The sequence below is a fragment of the Equus caballus genome, chromosome 4 (assembly GCF_041296265.1).
Source record: "Equus caballus isolate H_3958 breed thoroughbred chromosome 4, TB-T2T, whole genome shotgun sequence".
Classification (NCBI taxonomy): Eukaryota; Metazoa; Chordata; class Mammalia; order Perissodactyla; family Equidae; genus Equus; species Equus caballus.
The window spans coordinates 11,305,674-11,330,450 of record NC_091687.1 but is presented as its reverse complement, the minus strand read 5'-3'; the positions used below and the strand labels follow the sequence as shown (position 1 = coordinate 11,330,450).

At 34.1% G+C, this 24,777-nt stretch overlaps 1 protein-coding gene across 4 annotated transcripts in view; it reads right to left on the bottom strand.

Annotated features, from left to right (window-relative positions):
* CDK13 (cyclin dependent kinase 13) overlaps nucleotides 1–24,777 on the bottom strand; it is a 111,879-nt gene that overhangs the window by 26,466 nt on the left and 60,636 nt on the right. For all 4 annotated transcript variants that reach the window (XM_070264338.1, XM_070264339.1, XM_023638961.2 and 1 more), the window contains exons 6-7: nucleotides 11,913–12,102; nucleotides 10,661–10,717 (exon numbers count right to left, since the gene is read on the bottom strand). In XM_070264338.1, coding sequence (XP_070120439.1) covers nucleotides 10,661–10,717; nucleotides 11,913–12,102 — 247 coding nt within the window. The remainder of the gene's footprint in view (nucleotides 1–10,660; nucleotides 10,718–11,912; nucleotides 12,103–24,777) is intronic.

The following is a 24,777-nucleotide window of genomic DNA, read 5'->3' as shown; positions in this document are numbered from 1 at the left end:
CTTATCTTTATATAATGAGATCTTTTAAACTCTAGATACTCTAATTAAGCTAGACTTAATACTTCTTTAAAAATATGTTCACCTCTTTATGCCTTAACTCCTTTTAAATTTGAAATTCCTTCCTTATTTTTCTTTCATTCAAATCCTATACCTCCTTCAAGACATAGTGAAAGACTCATTTCCATAAAGTCTAATCTCTATTTACAATAGATTTTCACATTCTTAAATTTATATTATACTCACCACTGTACTGAAATCTCTATTTTATGTTTTCTATCTTCCCAGAAAGTCAAAAGACCCCAGAGACCATTCTTTATTATGAACCCCACACACAAAGCCCAGAACAATGCTGGGCATAGGGCAGACACCCTAACGTATACGGCCCTGAAACTTTAGGTACCATACATGAATTAGCTGGGTGGGAGAAAAAAGTCTGTGAAAATTATGATGGCCAGTTCTCTAAAACATTTCAATGGTCTCTAAGCATATGAAACCTATGGTCTTATTACTCAAGTGCAACTAGATATCTATAGTCTCAAGGAAATGTAAACCTATCTATAAATAGTTAATTTTTAATCTTTTTATGTTTAGAAATGTATTAAAATATATTTAAAAAATAAAAGCACTTATTCCTTTTATTATCATTTGGAGAAATTACACAAATTAAAGTTACTAAATTTTATGGAAAAAGGAATATTTAAATAAAAGATTATTATTTATATACTGTGTATCAAGTTCTAGGCAACGTGGAACACAGTCATCTTCAGCAGTCAAAATTAGACTAGTGTAATTTCTAATTAACTCTAATAAAATTCAGAAGTGAAAATATTTAGCACATTTTCAAAAATGATTAAGTACAAAACTAGGTGAAATATACTTCTAAATGTATAGCAAAAATATTTAATGTACACTAATTAATAGCTTTTCGAAGTATTTCCAAATGCTTAGTTTCTGTCAGAAGAAAAATAAAGAACTACGTAAAGACTGAGAAAAAACATTCAACTATAAAATTTGACCCAGAAAGTTCCATTTTAAAACACTAATGTAATCTCAAAATTGTGGAAATTCTTTCATTTGTGAAGTAAATATATATTCGGGCTGATATATACTTTTTATAAAATAAAGTACCATCCCAACATTTTTCTTTACATTCACTGAAATAGCAACAGAGTAGAGAACAAAGACATTCTATCTGTTCAGTGATCAAATTCTAAGACTTTTCCTCTAGATAATCCCAGGAATTCAAAAGACTAGGGTAATGAGGGGAGGTAGGATATGGTTACGGTCTTCCCTACCTAGGGCCTGAGAAGCAATACAGTATCCCCAGCAAACCCAGCACTGCTGTGAGGGTGTCCCCCCAAGCTGGCAGGGGCTCAGCCTCCTATCTGGTCTAGATAAACGGCAAAGAAGAGCTCAGAGCAAGATCCTAGGCCCTTGAAGTATTTGAGGGTTCTGGATAATCTCAGTTAAAATATACAAACCACGGTTGCTAACTTTGTTAAAAACCCTTCTGGGCTGGCCCTGTGGCCGAGTAGTTAAGTTCACACGCTCTGCTTTGGCAGCCCAGGGTTTCGTCGGTTCAGATCCTGGGCGTGGATGTGGTACCACTCATCAGGCCACGTTGAGGCGGCACCCCACATGCCACAACTAGAAGGGCCCACAACTAAAACATACAACTATGTACTGGGGGAATTCGGGGAGAAAAAGCAGGAAAAAAAAAGACTGGCAACAGTTGTTAACTCAGGTGCCAATCTTTAAAAAAAAAACAAACTCTTCTATGAAATGAAAAAAAGAATCATATGCGTAAAAGAAAATACCTAAACTAGCTCTAAAATGCTTCATTTTCCCAACACCACATCTAATAAAGTCTGTCCCTATTCCTTTCAGACTATAATTTATAGCTTTTAGAGAAACATGGCAAACCTTCAGCTAACTAAATTCATCACATACACAAACGCCATGCCTCCTTCAGAGTCTACTGCAGAAACACCTATCAAACCTACAAAAAAAATCTGGGACCTATTTTTAACACCAACCTAGCTTCTGAGGTCAAAATTCCAGGAGTTAGCCTTGATTCCTCTTTCCTTCAAATTTCACATCTAATCTATCTACAACAACTGTCAACTCTACATCCAAACTACAACCTAAATTCAACCATTTCCCACAATTTCAAGGAAATCTGAGCCCCCATTGTCTTTCCATTGCAACTGCTGCAACAGCCTCTTAACTAGCCCCATTGCCTCCACCTCTGACCTCCCTCCCCAACTTCTTAAAGTTTTTTTAAGCATAAAACCAGATCATATCACTTACTTGCTAAAACTGTTCAGTGATTTCCAAATGCAGCTAAATAAAATAAGGTAAATAAAATAAACTGCCTCACTTGATAAGACCGTACTCCCAAGTATCTGACCCTCTATTTTTACACTGGGCAACTTCTGAGTCCTCAAACTTTCCCAGTCTGTTCCCAGGCTTTGCAGCTGCTAAATTCCCCCTACTTGGAATGTTCTTTGCGTAGGTTTTCATTAAGTTATCCTTTTCTCTTTGCTCAGGTCTTAGCTCGATTTTACTTCCTCAAAGAGGTCTATCGTAACTGCTTTAGCTAAAATTAACCCAGCAGCCACCCCCATGCCCACAGTGACTCTACAGTCACTATTTTATTTGCTTTGTAGCATTTAGTATTTTAAACTCTTTCCTCTACCCCACAGCTTCACTGTCTACTTTCTCTCGTCATCGTGTAAATGAGACTAGGGACTTGGTCTGTCTTTCATAGCTGTGTCTCTAATACAGAAACAACAGGTAATACTTAGGTCTGTGTTTGGCAGACAGTAAGCACTTAATAATATTTTTAATCAACTGACTTATGCCACAATCACATAACAATAAACAATCTTTTTCCTCATGCCCTTTCCCCCTCCTTCCTATTTTCAGTCCCATTTTCCTCCCTTTGATATTTTCCAAGAAAAATAACTTTGCAAATTTCTGTATCATAATATTGCTACAGAGAAACAAAAGTAATTTTCTTTGAATTGATGTCACCTTACAATCACTTGTTTGTTCTTACTACACATGCAAACTTAGAAGTCCTATAAGTGCCTGAATCGTTTGGATTGTAACCATCCAAAAGGAAATTTATTATCTTCTGCCACAAACCTGCTTCCTGTTTCCCTCAGCAAACAGCATCACTGTTTATGGCAGAGGCTGCTGGCTGTCTTCCAAAATCTGTTCTTCCTTTCCTAGATGGTAGCTGCCCACCTACACTACATTCCCAACCTTACTGCAGTGAGGGCCAGTTAGACCAAGTTCTCACCCATGGAACATGAGCGCTTGTGATTTCTAGGTCTGGCTCATAATACTCCTCCCTCTTCTCTAGCTTCTGGCTGACAGAAATGGTGACAGCCTTGGAAGGCACGTGAAGAAGATGGCAGATCTTCCAACCTGGATCCCTGAATGATGGTATGAAGCTGAGTTACCACTTAATCTAATGATATTGTTAAAATATTCTTAAGTGTGCACTAAGGTAAGCAACAACCACTCTAGATTATTAAGTGAGAAATATATATATAAACTTCCTATTCTTTAAGCCACTAGGTTTTGAGGTTCTCTTTGTTATAACAGTTTAGCTTATCCTAACTAATACGCCATTTATCTAGTTGCTTAAGCAGAAAAGTTAAACAGTAGGGGTGGAGGCAGGGATGTGTCTAACAACAGATATTAAACCATCAGGTTCTAACAATTCTACATCATATGATATAATTCATCTCTGTCTTTGCAACATCTATGGCCATTCCCTAGTTCTCGCCATAACCATCCTACCTAGGTTTACTAAAACAGCTTTCTAACTGATTTCTCTTGTTCCAGACGTACAAGGTCAATTCATCTTCCAAAGTACAAAGTGATCATATAAAATATGATAGCATAAAATGAAATGTATTACACCTTTAATACACACTGCTGCCTCCTAGAGAATATCCACACAAAGCCTGTAACATTCTTCATTACTTGGTTCTTGCTCCAACCACACTGAACCACCAATTCCCTAAGAAGGGTGAGCAAATGCTCATTTTCTAAAACAAGAAGATAAGCCAAGGAGAGAAAAGAGCTGGTAAGAAAACCTTCAAAAATATAGTGGTGCTGTAATTATGTTTTCAATGAGCACTTTAAATAAGATTTTAAATAAACTTTTAAAAGTTAAAATTGACAAAAGACAATGAAAATGATTATTAAAGTCAAGGAAAAACTTGTGATAATTTATCGAAAAATTTTGCAAAACAGGGGCCACACCAACTTTCCATCTTAGTGTTTAATGAAAAAGAAGCAAACATTAAGAAAGTACACAGACAGAAAGACTTTAATCATAAAAGCAAATTCCAAGGTAGCTGGAGTTAGAAGAGAATAAGGCCAATTTTGAATCACCTAATTCAATAATCGTTTATAGTATTATCAAGAAAATATTCCATGTTATGATTAGGATGCTGTGTTTACAAATGTTAAGACAAAAGTAAAAGACATTGAAATTATGTTTTGAAACTAGACATTTAAGCCCCAAGAAAACTAAAGTACTGCTGCAATATGAAAATAGATCATTCAAAGTTAGACAAATAAATAAAAATCCAGAATCTCCAAAAACGAACATTTCGAACTTGGTCTACTGTGTGGCTACCCATTGTCAACGTCCTAAAGATAGTCCTGTTTAGACCACACAGAGAAAAGGCAAACTGATGTGACACCATATGACACTTTATTTTTTCTTTTATTCATGAAAGAACATCGTTCAAAGAACAGAGTTCAACATCGTTATTATCTTGGGGACAGGGGATGAGAGTTGAAAAGAACGGCAGAAGAAAAAAATGTTATAAAGAAAGACCAGAGGCAGGAAAACTAATATAATTCTATTTACAATGGTCTACATGAGACATATCTAAATGTAATAGGGACTGGATACCTTTAACTAAAACAGGGAATACATGAAAAGGAACAGACTTCTTTCTGGGGAATGTGAAGATAGGTTTTGTAACAATATGTTTAATTTAAGGTACCCTAGATCACCTAGGTGGAGATGTCCACTAAACACACAGGTTTAGAGATGAGAAGAAAGATCAAGGCTTGAAATTCAGATTTGTAGTCTTCAGCACTAAGGGAATGGATGAGATTCTCCCTATACAAGGAGGGGTAATACTGTACCCTAAAGAACTAAATTGCCCTTCCCATTTTATATGCTCAAAAAGTGTAAGCTACCGCATTAGGGCTAAAAGAAGTACAATTCAATCTTGATCTTGTAGTTGTCAGTGATCTAAATGAGATTTCCATTCCTGAAGCTTGTTCAGTCGCATTGTTTATTGTCATTCGTATGTTATTAATGATCTTTTTATTACCACAGTTTCAATATTGTCCAGGGTCTCCCAGAAGATCCTCTGTATTACCTAGAATCCCAAGCTCCCTGCACTAATCTATATCAGGAGGGTCCTCAAGATCAGGATGACCTTCTCCTGGATCAGAACTAATCAAGCAGTTACTGTGAATGGGTTTTATGTTTTACAGCATATAAAACACAAAATTTAAAATATGATCCCTGCCTTTAAAATGACTATAATTCCAGCTTGAGTAAAAAGAAGAAAACAAGTAATAAGATCAGCATTAAGGAGGCAATTTTAATCCTGAATATAATTTCATCTAGTCTTGGAACAAGTAGCAAGAAGTATTCTCTCTTTCTCCCATTAACAGCTGTATAGCTTTGAGAAAAGTCGGTTTTGCTTTCAATGGCAATTTTAGGAAAAGCCACTAGATGGAGATATTACTTTCAAAAATGTTGTTTAAGAAACATTTGATCACAGTAACTTTTTTAGAACCATGAAAGATATGTTTTCAATACCCAATAAGTAAAGACTGTAGAGATTTCAAATCCTTAATCTCAAAGAATAATGAGATCTATGGAGATTAAGTGACTTGCCCAAGATTCCACAACTGGTTAAATGGCAGTGCCAGGACTAGAGCAAATTTCCTGATTCAGGTTTTATGTTCCTTGCATTAAAAAAGTAAATGTAGTAAGTTATAGTTTCTTCTCTAGAAAATGCAATTAATTTCAACTTATATGAAAAACACATTTTTTCATAAGGGGCAGTCACATAAAGAAAAAAATATCCTCTATCATTTGGAAAAGCACTGCAGCAATGAGTTGGTAAAATAAAAACTCAGAAAAGGATACATCATTGTGGCTAAAGTCTCAGGAAAAGCTGGACTTAAAAGAGCTACTGAAAAAATGAAGTAATGAAGACACGGGGCAAAAACTTCTCAAGTTCTATATTTCTCAATGCCAGATGGAACACAGTATAAATACTGATGTTTAAAATAAGAAAATGATTCTTGAAGTTTAAAGGAATCATATTCCCCCTAATTTTAACCCAGTGGTTCTCCTTCTTTTTTCTATTATATAGCACACGTGACGGAGGAGATCCATACTGGTCACACACCCCCAATGTTCAATTCCTACATACTAGCTGTAACTTGATAGAGGAAAACTCTAGTTTTCCTCAAATTCAAAAAAGATATCCAAAATCAAATGAGTGAGGAAGATGTAGCTGAAGCTACTACAGATAAGCTGAAATCTGCTCCATTTTGAAACAAAAAATCTTGCAATAATTTCTTGAACACTTCAATTATTCTATCTGTAATAGCTACTTACTTATAAAATACTTCAAAATGACCTAACCTTTGGATGGGTGTATTATGATAAAGCCTTACCTTTCTGCTTATAATAACAAAGAAATATGAATGAAAAATCACTTGCTTTATGTTTATTTCAAGAAATATCCAGAAAATTTGGACAATACAGTAAATCGGCTAAAGGCAGAATTAAGTATATTAGAAATTAGTATGTTATTAAAATTTACTGGAACAATGTATTTTAAAATCATTCCACTAAATTAAGCCTGATTTTAAAGAAATTGGAATTATTAGATTCTGAAAAAGAGAAGTTTTAAAGGCGTACATAAACTCCTGAAGGACAGGATATTTGTTTATAAAACAAAATGATATACTAAGTTTTTATCTTACAAATTTGATTAAGCAGAAAAATCAGCATACATTACCTAAAGAAGCAAAGGATTTAAAATTTTCTAGTTCTCTCAGCTCAAAATTCCTCCATCAATTCAGCAGGGCAATGGGGACCATGGCTCAGTAAATCCATCACACCCTGGCACTCCAGGAAACCCAACATCCCATTTTAAAAGGAAAAATCAACACAAAAATGGAGTTTGATATATAGAATTTGGCTTTTACAGTCAGTTTTTCTGGAAAATAGTTATTCCAATGTGAACAAATATCTGCATTTAAAAAGAATGAGATGGAAAATGATAATTTAGCTGTTCTCCATCTCCAGTGAAATCTAACATGAAAACAAGAAAAAAAGGATTTTTTTTTACTACGATACATGAAACAAGCCAGACAAAGACAAATATCATATGATCTCTCTTGTATGTTGAATCTGAAAAAAAAAGAAACCAACAAACTCACAGAAACAAAGAACAGATTGGTGGTTGCCAGAGGTGGGGGTAGGGATGGGAAAACTGGGTGAAGGAGGTCAAAAAGTAAAAAAAGTAATAAAGTTGCCAAAAAAAACACAAACTTCAAAGAAAACATCCTTTTAAAATAAGAACTGATGCACCTTACCCTGTATACAATATGACAGTAGCTTATGAAAAACAGTATTTTTATTCTAAATCCCAATATATGGCTAAAGTCAAATGTCCGAAAGTACAATACTGTGGACTAAGAGCGAACACATCAGGGAGAAACTAGCCTCTCCCCACAAGGATATTCAACCAACCATCAATAGTTCATTAACACCAACAAGAAACACAGGATGGTATTTACCGACTGTCTTTTGTGAGCAAAGTACAGTGACGGGTTAAGAAAACAGAAACTTAAATTTCATACTAGCTCAATGATATTATCCCCATTTACACATAAGGAAACTAAGGTGTAGAGAGATTAAGTAACTTGTCCAAGTTCACACAAACCATAAACTGATTTGAGCCTGGGCCGTGCATTTGTAAATCCATCCTACAAGGAGTAGGCTGCCTAGCAGATGAGGTAAAATTGCACATAAAAAGATACCACAAAGAGCGCAGGGGATTGTGCTTAGCAGTGTTCCCATTGCTGGAAATACCTCCATTCAGGCCACTTAAGACTAGGAATACCATACTGGACAATTCTTTTCTTCTCTGCAAATATGTAAAAAAGAAGGCTATAGAATAATTAAATGGGAGTATCATATATTTAGTAAATATCTGAATTCTGTGTGGAAATTATGATCCCTTCTGGGCAAATGTCAGTATAGAGAGACATTACAGCATGGTGGTTAAGAGCATGATTTTAGAAGTCTTCTGTCACCAGTAGCTTGGGGGAGTTACTTAACCTCTATGGGCATCAATTTTCTCATCTGTAAAATGGGGATAACAATAATACTTACTCACAGAGTTGTTATACAACTAAACGAGATACTAATATTTGTCAAGCACTCAGCACAGTGCTTGGCACATAATAAATACTCAATAAAAATTAATTCTTGCTGTTGTTCTATTATCATCACTACATCTAAATAAATTACAGGAAACACACTGTCTTGCTTCTTCTCGTCTCTCTCTCCCTTGTCAGAAATCATAGTGGATGCTTTCTTTTCCAATTCCAGAACCAATATTTGGGATATGGTCATCCTAATGACTGCTCTTTTGCTTTCCTGTGGTTCATTTCCATTTTGGGTACATCACTTTTCCTTTCTTGCCTTTTGTCACTGGCCTATTATCCTCTCCCTCTTCCTGAGGTAAAACCAACCCAACAATGACAGCCACCACCTCTCTCTGCAGCCTCTTCTTGCACAGAGCCTTATAGCACAAACTTGGCCATGCTCTCCTAGTGGTGGTCTTTGAATTCTCCCTCTCTGACCACCTCAGATTTCATGTGTTTCACACAGTGGTGAGGGAGAAGTATTCACAGGAGAAGAAAAAAAAGGAGCGGGGGGATTTATATTCAAGGATGACAGACACAAACTTGTATTAAGAAAGCATGATCTAACTACAGTGAAATCTCAATTAGCCAGCTAAGCAGATAGAATCCTTAATTAAGCAGAATCTCCCCCTGAAGAACAGTCACTGAAATCTAGTCATTCAAAAAATGTATCTCAAGTGAAGTTTTGGATTAAGTACACATTTAGACCAATTTATTTTTCCTTCAATTTCTACCAAGAGGCATTTTACATATGGTGAAAAGAATGAAAAATTAGAAGTTGGAAACCTTGAACTACACACTTTTGATTCTGCCAACAAATACTTTTTGATCTTTAAAGTCACTCAACTCTTTCTACCACTCAGTTTTCTCAAAAGCAAAATGAAAATTATAGATTTTACTCTCTAGAACAGTTTTAAACTTAAAAAAAGAAAAAAATCAAAGATACAACCATTTGTTAAAATATTAATTAGAAGTGTAGTAGGTAAAATAAAATCAGAAAAGCTCTGGCCAAAATAGGTATAGGAAACTGGAGCCCTGTCCTAATAACCCACCCACACCACAGTTTCTGAGCGGTTTCATGGAACTCTAATGGATCCAAAATACACCATTTAAAAATCTCTAAACACTAAACAATGAAAGCAATTTTCAGAGTGACGTCATAGGCATTCCAAGATTCAAAAGTAAACAGATTTTTTCACTCTAAAAAATTCAAACAACAGAAGATGTTTTCAACTAACCAGAAACTGGCAAAAATTCAGTCAAAGTGTAAAGCCCTATTTCTAAGAATTCCAATTAACTGATATTTCATTATATGAAACTATGCTTACACTAAAGAAATTACAGAATTGCCATAAAGAATTTCAAAATTAAACACATATATATCTATTATACCTGGAAATAAAAAAACGATGCTAACAGGAAAGGAATGGGCTAAACTAGAGCTTTACTAAACTCAGTTAATTCCATAGTTTATTTATAAAAAACTGACTACTTTACAGAAATATTTTATTTTGAAATTCCATATTAGTTCTAATAAGACAAGTCATATTTCACTACCACTAGGCACAAAAGAAGCCAAGTGGGATATACATCCCGACCTTAGCCAGAAAAGCTCCACACACAGAAGGTCTATAAAGAACTTCCTCACAACAGTTTGTTTAAACACAAGGTTCTAGGGAGTTACAAACACACACACACAACTGCAGAGATAACTACATTTAAAAGAAAAGGAAGTCCAAAATAATTAAAACAAAGTTTATACATTTAAACACGCAACATAAAAAGCATATAAGGTTTTTCACCAAACACAAAAATTATAAACATCTTAACGTCTGGATCTACATTAGAAATTTAAGTAAGAATTTTTTAAAAATTCATAAGTTCAGTTAAGTCAGACTTTAAATGGCACATTTTAAAAGAAATTTTATTTACCCCTAAGTGCTAAAAAACATATATTTTTAAACTGAGATAAAAGTATAAAACTTTGTAATTAAATTATCAACCCTAAAATGGTATAAGATTTCATTATTTCCTGTATTTAACTGTGAAAAGTAAATTTCCCTTTTGTTAGAAAAATAAACCATCAATAAGGTATTCTTAGTAAAGCTTCTAAAACTGGTCTCTACTGTCCACGATGTTCATTTGAAAGTACTCTTACCTTTCTTCTGAGCTATATAATCGAGCAAGTCCAAAATCAGCGAGTTTTATCTGCCCTCTGGTGGAATAAGACAAAATGAACAAAAGGTATTAGTCTACTCTCAATTGATCATACACATTCATAATCTATTCCTAGAACTAATCAAAAATACACATATAAACGTCAACTTTGATCACACTGCAGTACTCAAGGTCCTACAAGGCAAGGCAAGTAGATGAACATACAAGATAAGGTAAAAAATTAGTATGTTCTGGATAATTTCAGCTACCATTATTATTATACTAGTACATTATTGTTATTACAGTACTAGTTTCCAGTATTTCAGTACTATTCAGTTCCTATTTAGAAAAGTACAATTCAATGGAAATAAAATGAGATAATTTCTACTACTTAGTAGTAAGATAAATTACTTGTTCAATAATGCTCAAGAACTAAATCACATTATTTTAAATTTATGTTTCATTTTCCAGTTCTTAGAGGCACTAGGTGTACAAAATACTTTCTACTAACTAAAATCAGGACCAGGTATACCTCATTTAAACTAACAAATTGTACCAATCACAACAGAATTATCAGAGTTCAGGTCATGCTGCTAGCAAAATATATAACATAAACTTTAAATACATATGTGTGTGTGTGTATATACACACTTCAAAAAAGTTCACTTTAAAAATTGTGATGACTGCTTTTAAAATAATTCTGAATTAAAAAAAAATTCTAGGGGCTGGCCCGTGGCCGAGTGGTTAAGTTCGCGCACTCTGCTGTGGCGGCCCAGGGTTTTGCTGGTCCGGGTCCTGGGTGGGGACATGGCACCGCTCATCTAAGCCATGCTGAGGCAGCGTCCCACATGCCACAGCTAGAAGGACTCACAACTAAAAACATACAACCATGTACTGGGGGGCTTTGGGGAGAAAAAGGAAAAATAAAAATCTGAAAAAAAAAAAAAAATTCTAAACGCTATTCTTAACCTAAAGCTGAAATCATATTACTATTAGAAGATGCATTCACATTGCTTGGAAAAATATCAAACAAGAAAGTCAACTAAGTATTATTTTATGTACATTACAAACTATTATTGGAAGTTAATTAACTAAAGTGTATTTAACACAACTTCAGATATAGCCCAATGATATTTTAATTATGTTAAAACAGTTTGATCAACGAAATAACTAAATTTTAAATTCTTTTAACAGAATCAAGGTATGCATTATATAACTCATTTTAGACATATGTAATCAAACTCATATCATACCTATTATTTAGAAGAATATTTGAACATTTAATATCTCTATGCAAAAAGTTCTTCTTATGACAATAATCTAGACCTTCCATGAGCTGTCTCATAAATGACTTTATGTGATTTTCATTAAAATGAACCAAGCCTGATTCCAGTAGTCCCATCAGATCATGGTCCATGTATTCAAACACCAGATAAAATGCACCTAAGAACAAGAATAATTAATACATTAGAGACTTCTATTCTTACAATTTTTCTATAAGTTCAAAATTTTTAAACATAAAAAGCTGGGAAGAAAATTAATCCATGAAAAGAAATGCTACTTTGTCCACTTTAACAACATTCATCCTTCTCTCTAAATTTAATACCTATAAATATAAATACACCCCAAGGAAACATCTAATCTAGTTTTCTGCTCCTAAAGAAAACTGTTATGACATAAAATCAACCTTGCTGAATTCCACACTGCATAGTTTCTGGGTGTGATTAACATAAAATAAATTCCTAAATGTTTTATATATTAAACAAATTCTCTCTCAGTGGAAGCTAAATAAAATCAGTACAGTTCATCAAAGAAAATTTAAAGGTGTTAAAAGAACTGCCTTTAATAAAAAGGAGCCAACTGGGCCCAGTTGGACTTCAGATGACTTCTATTAAGGCTTCAATAAACATATAATTTAATTCTGTTTATATAGCTCCAGAGCATTTGAAAGCATACAAATTACAACTTTATTTTATAAAACCAGCTTAATCCTGCTACCAAAATAGCACATCGCACATACACAAGCACACTTATGAGAGATTCAAAAGTCCTAAATAAAAATTTGCACAAATTGAATCCACCACCATATCAACAAATACCCCAATCAAGCAGAATTGAACTTAGCAATTCAAGAATGGAAAAGCTAATAAAATTCAAGACACCTATCTATCAAAGAAAAAAACTATTAATATGCCCAAAAAGGCATCTGAAGAAAGTTCACGATCAGTTTCTAACTAAAAACAGAGAAAAGACATCATAGTAAACGTACAATAGAAGGATTCTTTTTAAAAGTTTACAATGGCACCTCTCTGAAACCAACAGCCAATGTCCTGTTTAACAGCAAAATGCATGGTGTTGTACATTAGACAAAAATGTTCATGATAATTAACTTTTCTCAAAGTCAGTAAGTAAATTAAAGACAAAGTATAAATATTGAAAGAGACAAAAAGAACACAACTACTGGTAGATGAACATCCTCCTGAAAAGTCCAACAGGGAATCATATTAAAAAAGCAAAAGACTTCATATATGCCAGCAACAATTCACTAGAAAACGAAATTTCAATGATTCCACAATAGAAAAATAATACTACAAATCACTAGAAATAAACTGTAAGAAGAATTATACCAATTCACTAAGAAATATCAAACTGTAAAATTCTATATTTTAAAGCAATTTCAATAATAGGACTAATGATTTGTTTTCTTTTGCTGAGGGGACACTTCACAAAATAATTCTAAAATTTACCTTGAAGAAAACAAAAATCAGAGGACTAGCCAAAACATTTCTGAAAATAACTACTTGCCCTATCAGAAATTAACATGACCTATCATACTATAGGGACAGACGGAACAGCATAATACAACATATATCAGAAAACAAACCCCAAATATATATACCCTTATAACTATGAAAACATCCATTTTAAGTCAGTTAAGAAAAAAAGAGGCAAAATGGTATCAGGACAAAGGTGTAACCCCATAGGGAGATGGGGAGTTTTGTCAAAGACAAAACTCATTTAAAAACTGACAGACTTCACTAAATAAAAATTTAGAATCACGCACATAAGAAAACGATATGAAATATAAAAGGCAAATAACAAACTGGGGAAACACATTTGCAACATATAACAGATTAACACCCTTAATAAAAAATAGTCTTACAAATCAGTACAAAAAGAGACCAATTCCATGACAGAAAAGGACAAATAAAATGAACTGTCAATAAGCAAAAGAACACTTATGTCCAAAAACAACATAAAAAAATATTTAATCTCACTATTAATCAAAATATACAAATCAAAGCAACAATATATCACTTTTAACTAAAAGGAAAAGATCAAAAGAAAGACAATACACAGTGTTAACAAAGGTGTGAGGTAAACAGACACTGTTATATGGTGTCAGTAGTAAATTGGTATATTTACAAAATATAATAGGGAAATATGCATCAAAGCTTTAAAAATTACATACCCTTTTACATAGCAATTGCATTTATAGATATTTAGCATAAGGAAATAAGGATTTCAAAAATTTAGCCATAAGTATGTTCACTAAAAGCAAGGTAATAATAAAAATACTTAAAAATAAAACATTAAGCAAAAAAAAGGAGGGGGGTTATTATAATGCATCTATACCATACCATGCGCCTAGAAAAATGTTGTAGAGGGACAATATTGATGTGGAAATATATTGATGTTGTTAAAGTAAGGAGATTATCAGATACTGTGTATTTGACGCATCTATCTCACTATCTTAGATGGTATTAAGCAACACAGTTAGAAGAGAGAGCATTCAGAGTTGCACAATCCAAAGCAGTTGCTACCAGCCCCATGTGGCTACGGAACACGTGAAATGCGGCTAGTCTAAATGTGCTGGAAATGTAAAGCATACACTGGATGTTGAAGACTTAGAATAACAACAGCAAAAACAGTATAAAATATCTCCACCATTTGTTATACTGATTACATATTGAAATGATCTAGTTGACATACTGGGTTAAATAAATATTAAAATTAAGAGACTAGTTTTTTTAATGAGGCTAACAGATTATTTTAAATGAGTATATGATACGCTTGCATTCTATGTCTACTAGACATTACTGAATTAGAGGTATAAGAATTAAACAGGAGAACTAAAACTATCTCTATAAGCAGATGACGTGATTTTTTTAGTGTCTGAAAAGACAAACATTCAATGAAAAATTATTAAAAACAGTAACATAATTTAGAAAAACAAATAAAACTTAGAGTAATCATTAACATAACTACCAGTTAAATGATAAAATGGAAGATTCGATTTATATTAAATTTTTTTTTAATTTAAGAAATGTGCAAAATCCTTCAGAGATAAACTATAAAACCTTCTTACAAGGCTGAAAACCATACACAAACAAATGGATAGATTCTTAGATAGGAAGGCTCAACATGATAAAGATGTCAATTTTCCCTAAGTTAATTTATAAATTAAACACAAGTTCACTTTTTAAAATACCTTATTTTTTTTTCCTACTGACAAGCTGATGTTATATCCATACCGAAAAATAAGTAAGAACAGCTATGAATATACCTAAAAGAGAAAAGGCAGATGGGCACTAGGCTCTACCAGATATTAAGACAGTATAAATTTTTATAATTACAAAGTACGAGGGGCCGGTCCTGTGGCATAGTGGTTAATTTTGTAGTGGTTAAGTTAGGCTCATTCCACTTCAGTGCCTCAGGTTTTTGCAGATTCAGATCCCGAGCACAGACCTACAGCACTCATCAGCCATGCTGTGGTGGCAACCCACATATAAAGTGGAGGAAGACTGGCACGGATGTTAGCTCAGGGCCAATCTTCCTCAGCAAAAAAAAAGGTACGATAACTGGTTAGTGAACATAAAAAAAAAACCAGAAATCTAGAAATATACCCAAATGCATACAGAACTTTAGTAAATGATAAAGATGGTATATCAATTCACTGTGGAAAAGACAGACTTGTTAATTAGCAATACTAGGACAACTGAATAGATGGACAGAAACAGACAAAATGGATCTATTCCTCAGAATAAATAACGGCATAAAAAGCAAATGAACCAGTTCTAAATATAAAAAATAAAACTATGAAAGTATTTTTTTTAAAAAAACAAAAATTCTTGAATAACTTCAAAGTACGGAAAACTTTCCTAAGAATCAAACCAAGAAGCAATAAGGGGAAAAGACTGATAATGTGACTATGTAAAAATAAAAATCTACTGCACGTCTAGAAAGACTTGCAAGCAAATTTAGAAGAACACAGCAATCTGGAAAAATTTCATTGGCAACTTCTAGTCCAGATAAATGATTAGTATCCATTATAAAAGGTCTCTCTAAATTGAAAAGAAAAAGATTAACAATCTTACAAAAAATTGGGCAAAAGAAGACGGATAAATCAGAAAAAAAAAGAAAAGAAAAAGGCAGCAGCAAAGTGCCCTTAAATCAACGGAAAGTTGCTTAACTTTGCTCATAATGAAAATTTATTTCTCAAACTAAAACTTCATCACAATAACAAATTGACAACAATCCAAAAAGTCTGACAACCAGACTCTATTGACAAAGCTGGGAGGAACACTCAGACAATGCTAGGAATTTGGCAATATCTAGCTTAATCACATTTAGCATTTCCCTTTGACCTAACAATCCCAATTGTAGGAACCTATCCCAAAAACTCAGTGACCAAAATACAAGATGATGTAGGCAGGGAGCTATTCAACACAACATTATTTCTAATAGTGAAAGACAGAAAACAATGCAAATGCCTATCAGGAGGAGACTGACTGAATAAGCTGTGGCCCATCCACACAACGGAGTACCGTGTAGCCGTAAGAAGGGACGAGGATGATCTCTGTCTACTGATGTGGAGTAATCCTCAAGATACAAGATTAAATAAAGAGAACTAGGCACAGGAGAGTACTCATTAAAATGCTACCTTTTATATAAAAAGGGGAGGGTGAATATGTAGGAAAGAAAAGTCAAAAGAATGAACTAAATACTTAAAAAAAAGCAGTTGCCCAGGGGTAAGGGAGAGCATAGGAAAAAGAGGAATGGAAATGAGACTATGCTGAATGTGCCCTGTTTTGTGTGTGTGTGTGTGAGGAAGACTGTCCCTGAGCTACTATCTGTGCCAATCCTCCGCATTGTGTATGGGGGACCCACCACAGCATGGCTTGATGACCAGTCTGTAGGTCTGCATCCAGGATCCGAACCTGTGAACCGCACGCAGGCTGCTGAAGCAGAGCAGCAAACTTGATCACTATGCCAACAGGGCGGCCCCAGACCATGTGCCCCTGTTTTATAGTTTTGAGTCTGGAACCATGTAAATGTTTTACATGATTAAAATACATCATTAAACCAAAAAGCGTAAAAAAGCAATGCCTAAAAAAAATTGGAAACAGTTAAATCTAAATGTGTATTAAACTGGCTGCATAAACTATCTATGCCACAGTATTCTGACTATATATCCCTAGTGGGGTATATTCTAAGGACAAAAAGAACCACTGAGAAATCTTAAACTGGATTCAGTAGTCTTCTTAGTAATTAATATTAGCACTGGTATTGTTACCTGAAATTATTATATATATGTATATTGTAGGCTAAACTATGTTAATATCCTAGGAAGCAAGACTTTTAGTATAAAAGAAAGACAAGTATAAGATCAAAAAATACATAAATCCTGTACTTTTAATTTTAAATTAAAATCATCTATGGTATGCAGCCTCCAAGATTCCCAGTGAGTCCCCTCCCCCTTTATGCGTGCCTCCCCACAGTGATTCAAGGATGGTCTGTGCGACAAACAAAATATTGCAGAAGTGATAATGTCACTGACTACCAAGGCTAGGTCATAAAGACACTGCAGCTTCCATCATACTTCTTGGATCACTTGTTGTGGGAGTAGCCAGCCACCATGCTGCCAAGATAGTCAAGAAACTCTGTGGAAAGGCCCCTGTGAAGAAGGACTGAGACCTCCCACCAAGAGTAGAACTATAACTTGCCAGCCATGTGAGAGAGCCACCTTGGAGGCAGATTCTCCAACCCTGGGCAAGCCTAGTAACTACAGCCCAAGTCAACAGCTCACTGTAATCTCATGAGAGATCCAGAGCCAAAACTGCTCAGCCAGGATGTTCCCAAATTTCTCCCCATAGAAACCGCAGGAGGTAACAGCTTCCAGCATTACCTTTGAAGTGTAATTGTCAAAGAACTGAACTTCTATCTAAATAAGCATCTAGATCTAATTACCATTTATAGGAAATATGAGGCACAGAAGAACAAACACCACCAAAAGGAAGCCTTTAGCCAAATCTAAAATGCTGCCTATTCTTCAATAAATAAATTGAATGAAACTTCTAAAAGGCAATAGGAGATACTATAGATTACAAGAGACTTAGGATAATAATTAACCACATACTATCTGCAGATCTTGTTTGCATCCAAATTCAAAGAAAGCAACCCTAAAAATGTTTTTGAGACAACTGGATAAACGTAAACAGGGACTGTTAGATAATATAAAATTACTGCCAATTTTCTTATGTTTAAGGCCTCTTTCTTGTCTTTTTTTTTTTTAACATAACCACAATTTCATTATCAACTGTAGACAGATAGTCAAGTATTTATGCTTACAATATGATGCCTGGGATTCACTTAAAAATAATCCAGCAAAATAAAAACAAGTAGGGAGAAACAAATGAAACGAGATCAGCAAAATGTGATAATTGCTAAGTGTGAAAGATGAGGACACTGGAGTTCATCAGACTATTTTCTCTACTTTTAAGTATGTTTGAGCATTTCAGTAATAATGCTTTTTTTTAATGTCTGAAACAAAACTAAATAAACAAAAAATTTTAGAAGGCTTTCGAATTATCTTGAATTAAGGGGTATATTTCTTGTTCCCATATTTTAAATTTGGTTTTTATTTTTATCAAGGTTATATATTTAAGACAATGTTTTCAAATTGAGTCATGAAATCAATTTAGTAGGTCATGACCTGCATTTTTAAAAACCTTTTTCTATTACTTGATATTTTTTCCTACACTGTATTTAAACGTTAATAAAATATATGAAATAATATTTTTTATAATAAAGCATGCGAAGTAAAATTTCATTTGGATAGGAATTTATATACATACATATGCTTAGAAAAATGTCCAATATCAAATTCTAAGAGCAGTTTATCTCTGTGTGAGCAGATGGGTGAATTTTACTTTCTTCTTATGCTGCCATTTTCTGACTTTTCTACAAGGAACACAAATAATAATTTTTAAATATATTAACAACTGTGCCTAATATACAAACTGATACGGAAAAAAAACAACCCAACTGAAAGAAATGTCAATGTCACAAATAAAAGAGTGCACACAGGAAATCAAAACGGTAAACACATATAAGATGCTCCATACTTCACTAGTAATCAGGAAAGTAATAATCAAAGAAAGAATGAGATACCATTTTTACCTATCAGACTGACAATATCCAGTGGTATCCAAATGAAAGGAAACTTATACACTGTTACAATTTTTTAGCAAAGTAATCTGACTATCTATTAATTAAAAATACAACTATCCTTTGACTTTTGGAAGTAAACCAAAGGAAATAATAGCACCAGTATGCAAATATACATGTATAATGACATTCCTAGCAGTATTGTTTGTAATGGAAAAAAAGGTGGGAAAAATTGAGTGCCCATCAAGAGAGAAATCATTGAATAAACCTAGTATATCTACCCTGTGGCATATTACACAGTTATGTAAAAGAAAGGTTTATCACCTAAAGATATATTCTATCTTTTAATAAGAAAAGCAGGGGCTGGCCCTGTAGCTGAGTGGTTAAGTTCACGTGGTCCGCTACGGCAGCCCAGGGTTTCGCTGGTGCAGATCCTGGGCACGGACATGGCACTGCTCGTTAGGCCACATTGAGGTAGCGTCCCACATGCCACAACTAGAGGGACCTGTGCCTAAGATATAGAACTATGTACCAGGGCAGGATTTGGGGAGATAAAGCAGGGGAAAAAAAAAAGAAAGAAAAGTAAAATACAGAGTAAAAAAACAATTAGCACCAGGGACTTCTGGTTTCCAGTTTGACATGTAGGAAGTTTGGAAGTTGCCACACCCATCCTCAAAACAAGAAAATTGCAGAACAAACTGGGAATCAACAATTCTTAGAACTATCAGAGAACTGAGGTACTCGAGCAAACCACTGCCCCCCAAATTGGTGAGAGAGACAGGCAGATACAGAGAATCACAACCCACCAGAGCAGAAGCCCAGAAGCAGAAACCCCCACAGGAACCGCTATCGGGGTAGGAAAGCCTAAACTGTAATTGACAAATTGCTGGAGGCTCAGTGTGAACAAGTTTGGGAGTTACAAACTCCAGGGGACCCACTCTTAGGGCAGCCCCCACACTTCTGCAAGTTTTACCATCAAGAACCCTACCAGGTCATCACATTGAAGATGAGAGAAAAATCATCCGTGCTTCCAGTAAAGACAGGGGAAAGTAGTCATGAAGAAATATACCCAGAGCATTCTGTTCTCAACAAGGCCTGCCCTCAAGAAAACTATTTTACCAGAGGTTAACTGACTGGGGTTCTACAGGAGCCTTACCAACCTGGCAGAGAGGAAATATCCAACTCTAGAATATTCTAGCCTTTGACTTAGGAGAAGGAAATACTCAGCTCCAGCACCCTTTAGCATTCCTGTCTCACTTGAAAGGGAATAAATAAGAAAACTGAGAAACAGATCTGAAGGAGACAGCCCAAGGATATAGGCTCACTAAAAGAACTGAGACCAAATTACGGAGCTATAGAACACTTCTCCTCCCCCCATAACTTACCACCATATAAACGGGGCTCCTGTACAATAACAGGAGAATACAACTGAAAGAACTGTACATCTCAGACCTTATTTAAGAAAAAGTCTCCAGGGAAACTGAAGGGCAACAGGGAAGGAGCTCTTAGCCTGTGACAAAGTTTCAGCTAATAGGAAGCACAGTATAAGTGAACCAGATAAACATAAAACCTTACACTAACAGCCTGTTTACCTCAGTTCTTTTTATCCAACACATCATGCCCACCTTTCAACAAAAAATTACAAGGTATGCTAAAACACAGACTGAAGAGAAAAAGCAAGCAGCCGAGTCAGATTCGATACAGAAGAGAAATTGAAATGATCACACTAGGGATTTTAAATTACTATGATTAATATTCTAAGGGTTCTATTGAAGAAAGTAGCATGCAAGAGCAGATGGCTATTGTAAGCAAGAGAAATGTAAATTCTAAGAAAGAATCAAAAGAAAATGCTAGAAATCAAAAACACTGTTAACAGAAATAATGCCTTTGATGGGCTCATCAATACACCAGACATGGCTGAGCAAAGAATCACTGAGCCAGAAGATATGCCAATAGGATCTTCCAAAAATGAAACGCAAAGGAAAAAAAAATGAGAAAGACAGAACACTCAAAAAATGTGGGACAATTACAAAAGGTGTTAACATAAGTATAACGGGAAAACTGGAAACAGAAAAAAGACAGAAAGGAACAGAAGAAATATTTGAAGTAATAACGACTGAAATTTCCCCCAAATTAACAATAAATACCAAACCACAAATCCAGGAAACTCAACGAACAATGAGGATAAATACCAAAACATCTACACCTAGGTATATCACAGTCATACTGCCGAAATTCAAAGACAGAAGAAAATCTTGATGGAAGCCAGATGAAAAATACCTTACCTATACAGTAGCAAAAACAAAAATTATATCAGATTTCTCCTCAGAAACCGTAAAAACAAGAGCAGAATGAAATATTTAAAGTGTTAGAAGAAAAAACCCACCAATCCCAAATTCCAGATTCACAGTAAAATTATCCTTCAAAAGTGAAGGAAAAATAAAAACAGTCTCAAACAAACAAAAAGTGAAGAAATGTGTTACCAGTAGATCTATCTTGCCAAAGGCCAAAGACATTCTTCAGAAAGAAGGAAACTAATGTAGGAAAGAAACTCAGGTTGACATAAAGGAAGAACATCAGAAAAGAATAAATGAAGATAAAATCTTTATTTTTCTTATTATTGATTGATCTATCAGTTAATGGTCTGTTCAAAAATAATAACAGCAATAATGTATTCAGTGATTATAGTTTGTGGATAAGTGAAATGAATAACAATGTTATAAGGGATGGGAGGAAGGAAATGGGAATACTCTGTTATGAGGTACCTATACTACCTATAAAGTATTATAATGTTATTTTAACAGAGGATTTGGATAAATTTTAAATGCATACTGCAATGACAAGGGCAACCATGAAAGAAAATTTTAGAAAGCAGCATAATTGATATGCAAAGAAAGGAGAAAACAATGGAATTAAGACCAGAGAAGGCAGAAAAAGAGTGGAAGAAAGGAAACAGACAAGGGCAACAAATAGAAAATGTAAGAAATATGGTAGGTATTAACCCAACTATATCAATAATCACCTTAAATACCAATAGTCTAAATACATCAATTAAAGCACACATGCAGAGTGGATAAAAAACAAGACCAAATTGTATGTTGTCCACAAGAAATCTACTTTAAATATAAAGACAGATATAGTAAACATAAAAGAATAGAGAAAGATATACCATGCTAACACTAATAAAAAGAAAGCAGGAGTACCTATATTAATTTCAGATGGAGCAGACTTAAGAGCAAGGAAAGTTATCAGGAATAAAGAGGGGCATTACCTAATGATAAGGGGGTTAATTCTCCAAAAAGACATAATCTTTATTATGTACACTCAACACAGAGGGTCAAAATCTCAGGAAAAAACTGACAGAACTGCACAAATAAATAAATTCACTATTACAGTTGGAGATTTCAAGACCTCTCTAACATTAATTGACAGATGCAACAGGAAAAAAATCAGTAAGGACGTATTTGAATTGAACAGCACCATCAATCAACTGGAGCTAACTGATGTCTATGGAATACTTCATCCAACAATAGCAGAATATGTCTTCTCAAATTCACATGAAATGTTCACCAAGATAGACCACGTTCAGGGGCGTAAAACACACCTACACAAATTTAAAAGAACAAAAATCACACAAAGTATGCCATCAGACTACAATGTAATTAAGGTAAAAATCAGTAACAGAAAGATAGCTGGAAAACTGCAAAATACTTAGAATTTAAAAAACATAAAATTTCTAAATAACACATGGATTAAATACGTCTAAAAGTAAGTTTTTAAAATATTCTGAAGTAAATTAAAATGAAAACACAACAAAATATGTAAGATACAGCAAAGCTATTGCTTAGAGAGAATTATAGCACTGAATGCAAGTATTAGAAAAAAAGATCTAAAGTCAATAACCCAGGCATCCACCTTAGGAAACTAGAAAAAGAGCAAATTAAATTCAAAGTAAGCAAAAGAAGAGGAATAATAAAGATTAGAACAGAAATCAATGAAATTGAAAACAAAAAAAAATCAAGAAGACTAAAAGCAGATTCTTTGAAAAGACTAATAAAATTGGTATACCTCTAGCCAGGTTAACTAAGGACAAAAAGAGAAAAGGTGCAAATTATAAATATCAGAAATGAAAGCGGGGATATCATTCTTGCCCCCCAAAACATTAAAAGGATAGTAAAAGAATATATGAACAACTCTATGCCCACAAATTTGATAATCTAGATGAAATGGACCAATACCTTGAAAGATACCAAAACTTATACAAGAAGAAATAGATTATCTAAATGGTCCTATATCTATTAAAGAAAATGAATCAATAATTAATAACCTCCCAAAACAGAAAGCACCAAGTCCAGATGGGTTTACTGGTGAATTCTACCAAAAGTTTAAAGAAGAAATTATACCAATTCTCTACAATCTCTTCCAGAAAAGACAAGAAGACAGACTACTTCCTACCTCATTCTATGAAGAAAGCATTACTCTACAAGAAAGGAAAACTACACACTAGTATTTTTCACAAACATAGATGTAAAAATCCTCAACAAAATATAAGCAAACTGAATCCAACAATGTATAAAAAGAATTATATACCATAACCAAGTGAGATTTATTCCAGGTATGCAAGGCTGCTTCACCATTCAAAAATCAATTAATGTAACCCATGACAAAGTCAACATACAAAAGTTAACTGCATTCTTATATAACAGCAATGAGTAACTGGAATTTGAAATTAAAAACATTATACCATTTACATTAGGACCAAAAAAAGGAAATTAAATACTGAGGTATAAACCTAACAAAATATGTACAAGATTTATATGAGAAAAACTACAAAATTCTGAAAGAAACCAAAGATGTAAATCAATCAAGATATCCCACATACATGGATAGGAAGACTCAATATTGTCAAGAAGTCAGTTCTTCCCAACCAGATCTGTAGATTTATTACAATCCCAATAAAAATCCCAGCAAGTTATTTTGTGGACATCAACAAACTGATTCTAAAGTTCACATGGAGAGGAAAAAGAGCTAGAATACCAACACATATTGAAGGAGAATGAAGTTAGAGGACTAACACTATCTGACTTCAAGACTTACTATAAAGAACAACAATCAATATTAATGTGGTATTAGCAAAAGAATAGGCAAGCAGATCAATGGAACAGAACAGAAAGCCCAGAAATAGACCTTTAACAAACAGTCAACTCATCAAGAGCAGAGCAAAGGCACTTCAACAGAGAAAGGATAGTCTTCAACATGCTGCTGGAACAAGCAGACATCAACAGATATACCAAAGGAAAAAAGGAAAGAATCTAGACAAAGACCTTATATGCTTTACAAAAACTAACTCAAAATGGATCATAGACCTAAGGGTAAAATGCCAAACTATAAAACTCCTAGAAGATAACATAAGAGAAAATCATGGTGACCTTGAGTTTGACAATGACTTTTTAGATACACCACCAAAATAACAACCTGTGGAAGAAGAAATGGTCTTCTTGTGAAAGAAGTTGAACTTCATTAAAATTAAAAACTTCAGGTTTGCAAAAGACACCATTAGGAAAATGAAAAGACAAGCCACAGACTGAGAGAAATCCATCCGTAAAACACATGTCTGATAAAGGATTGGTATATAACATATACACAGAAGTCTTAAAACTCAACAGT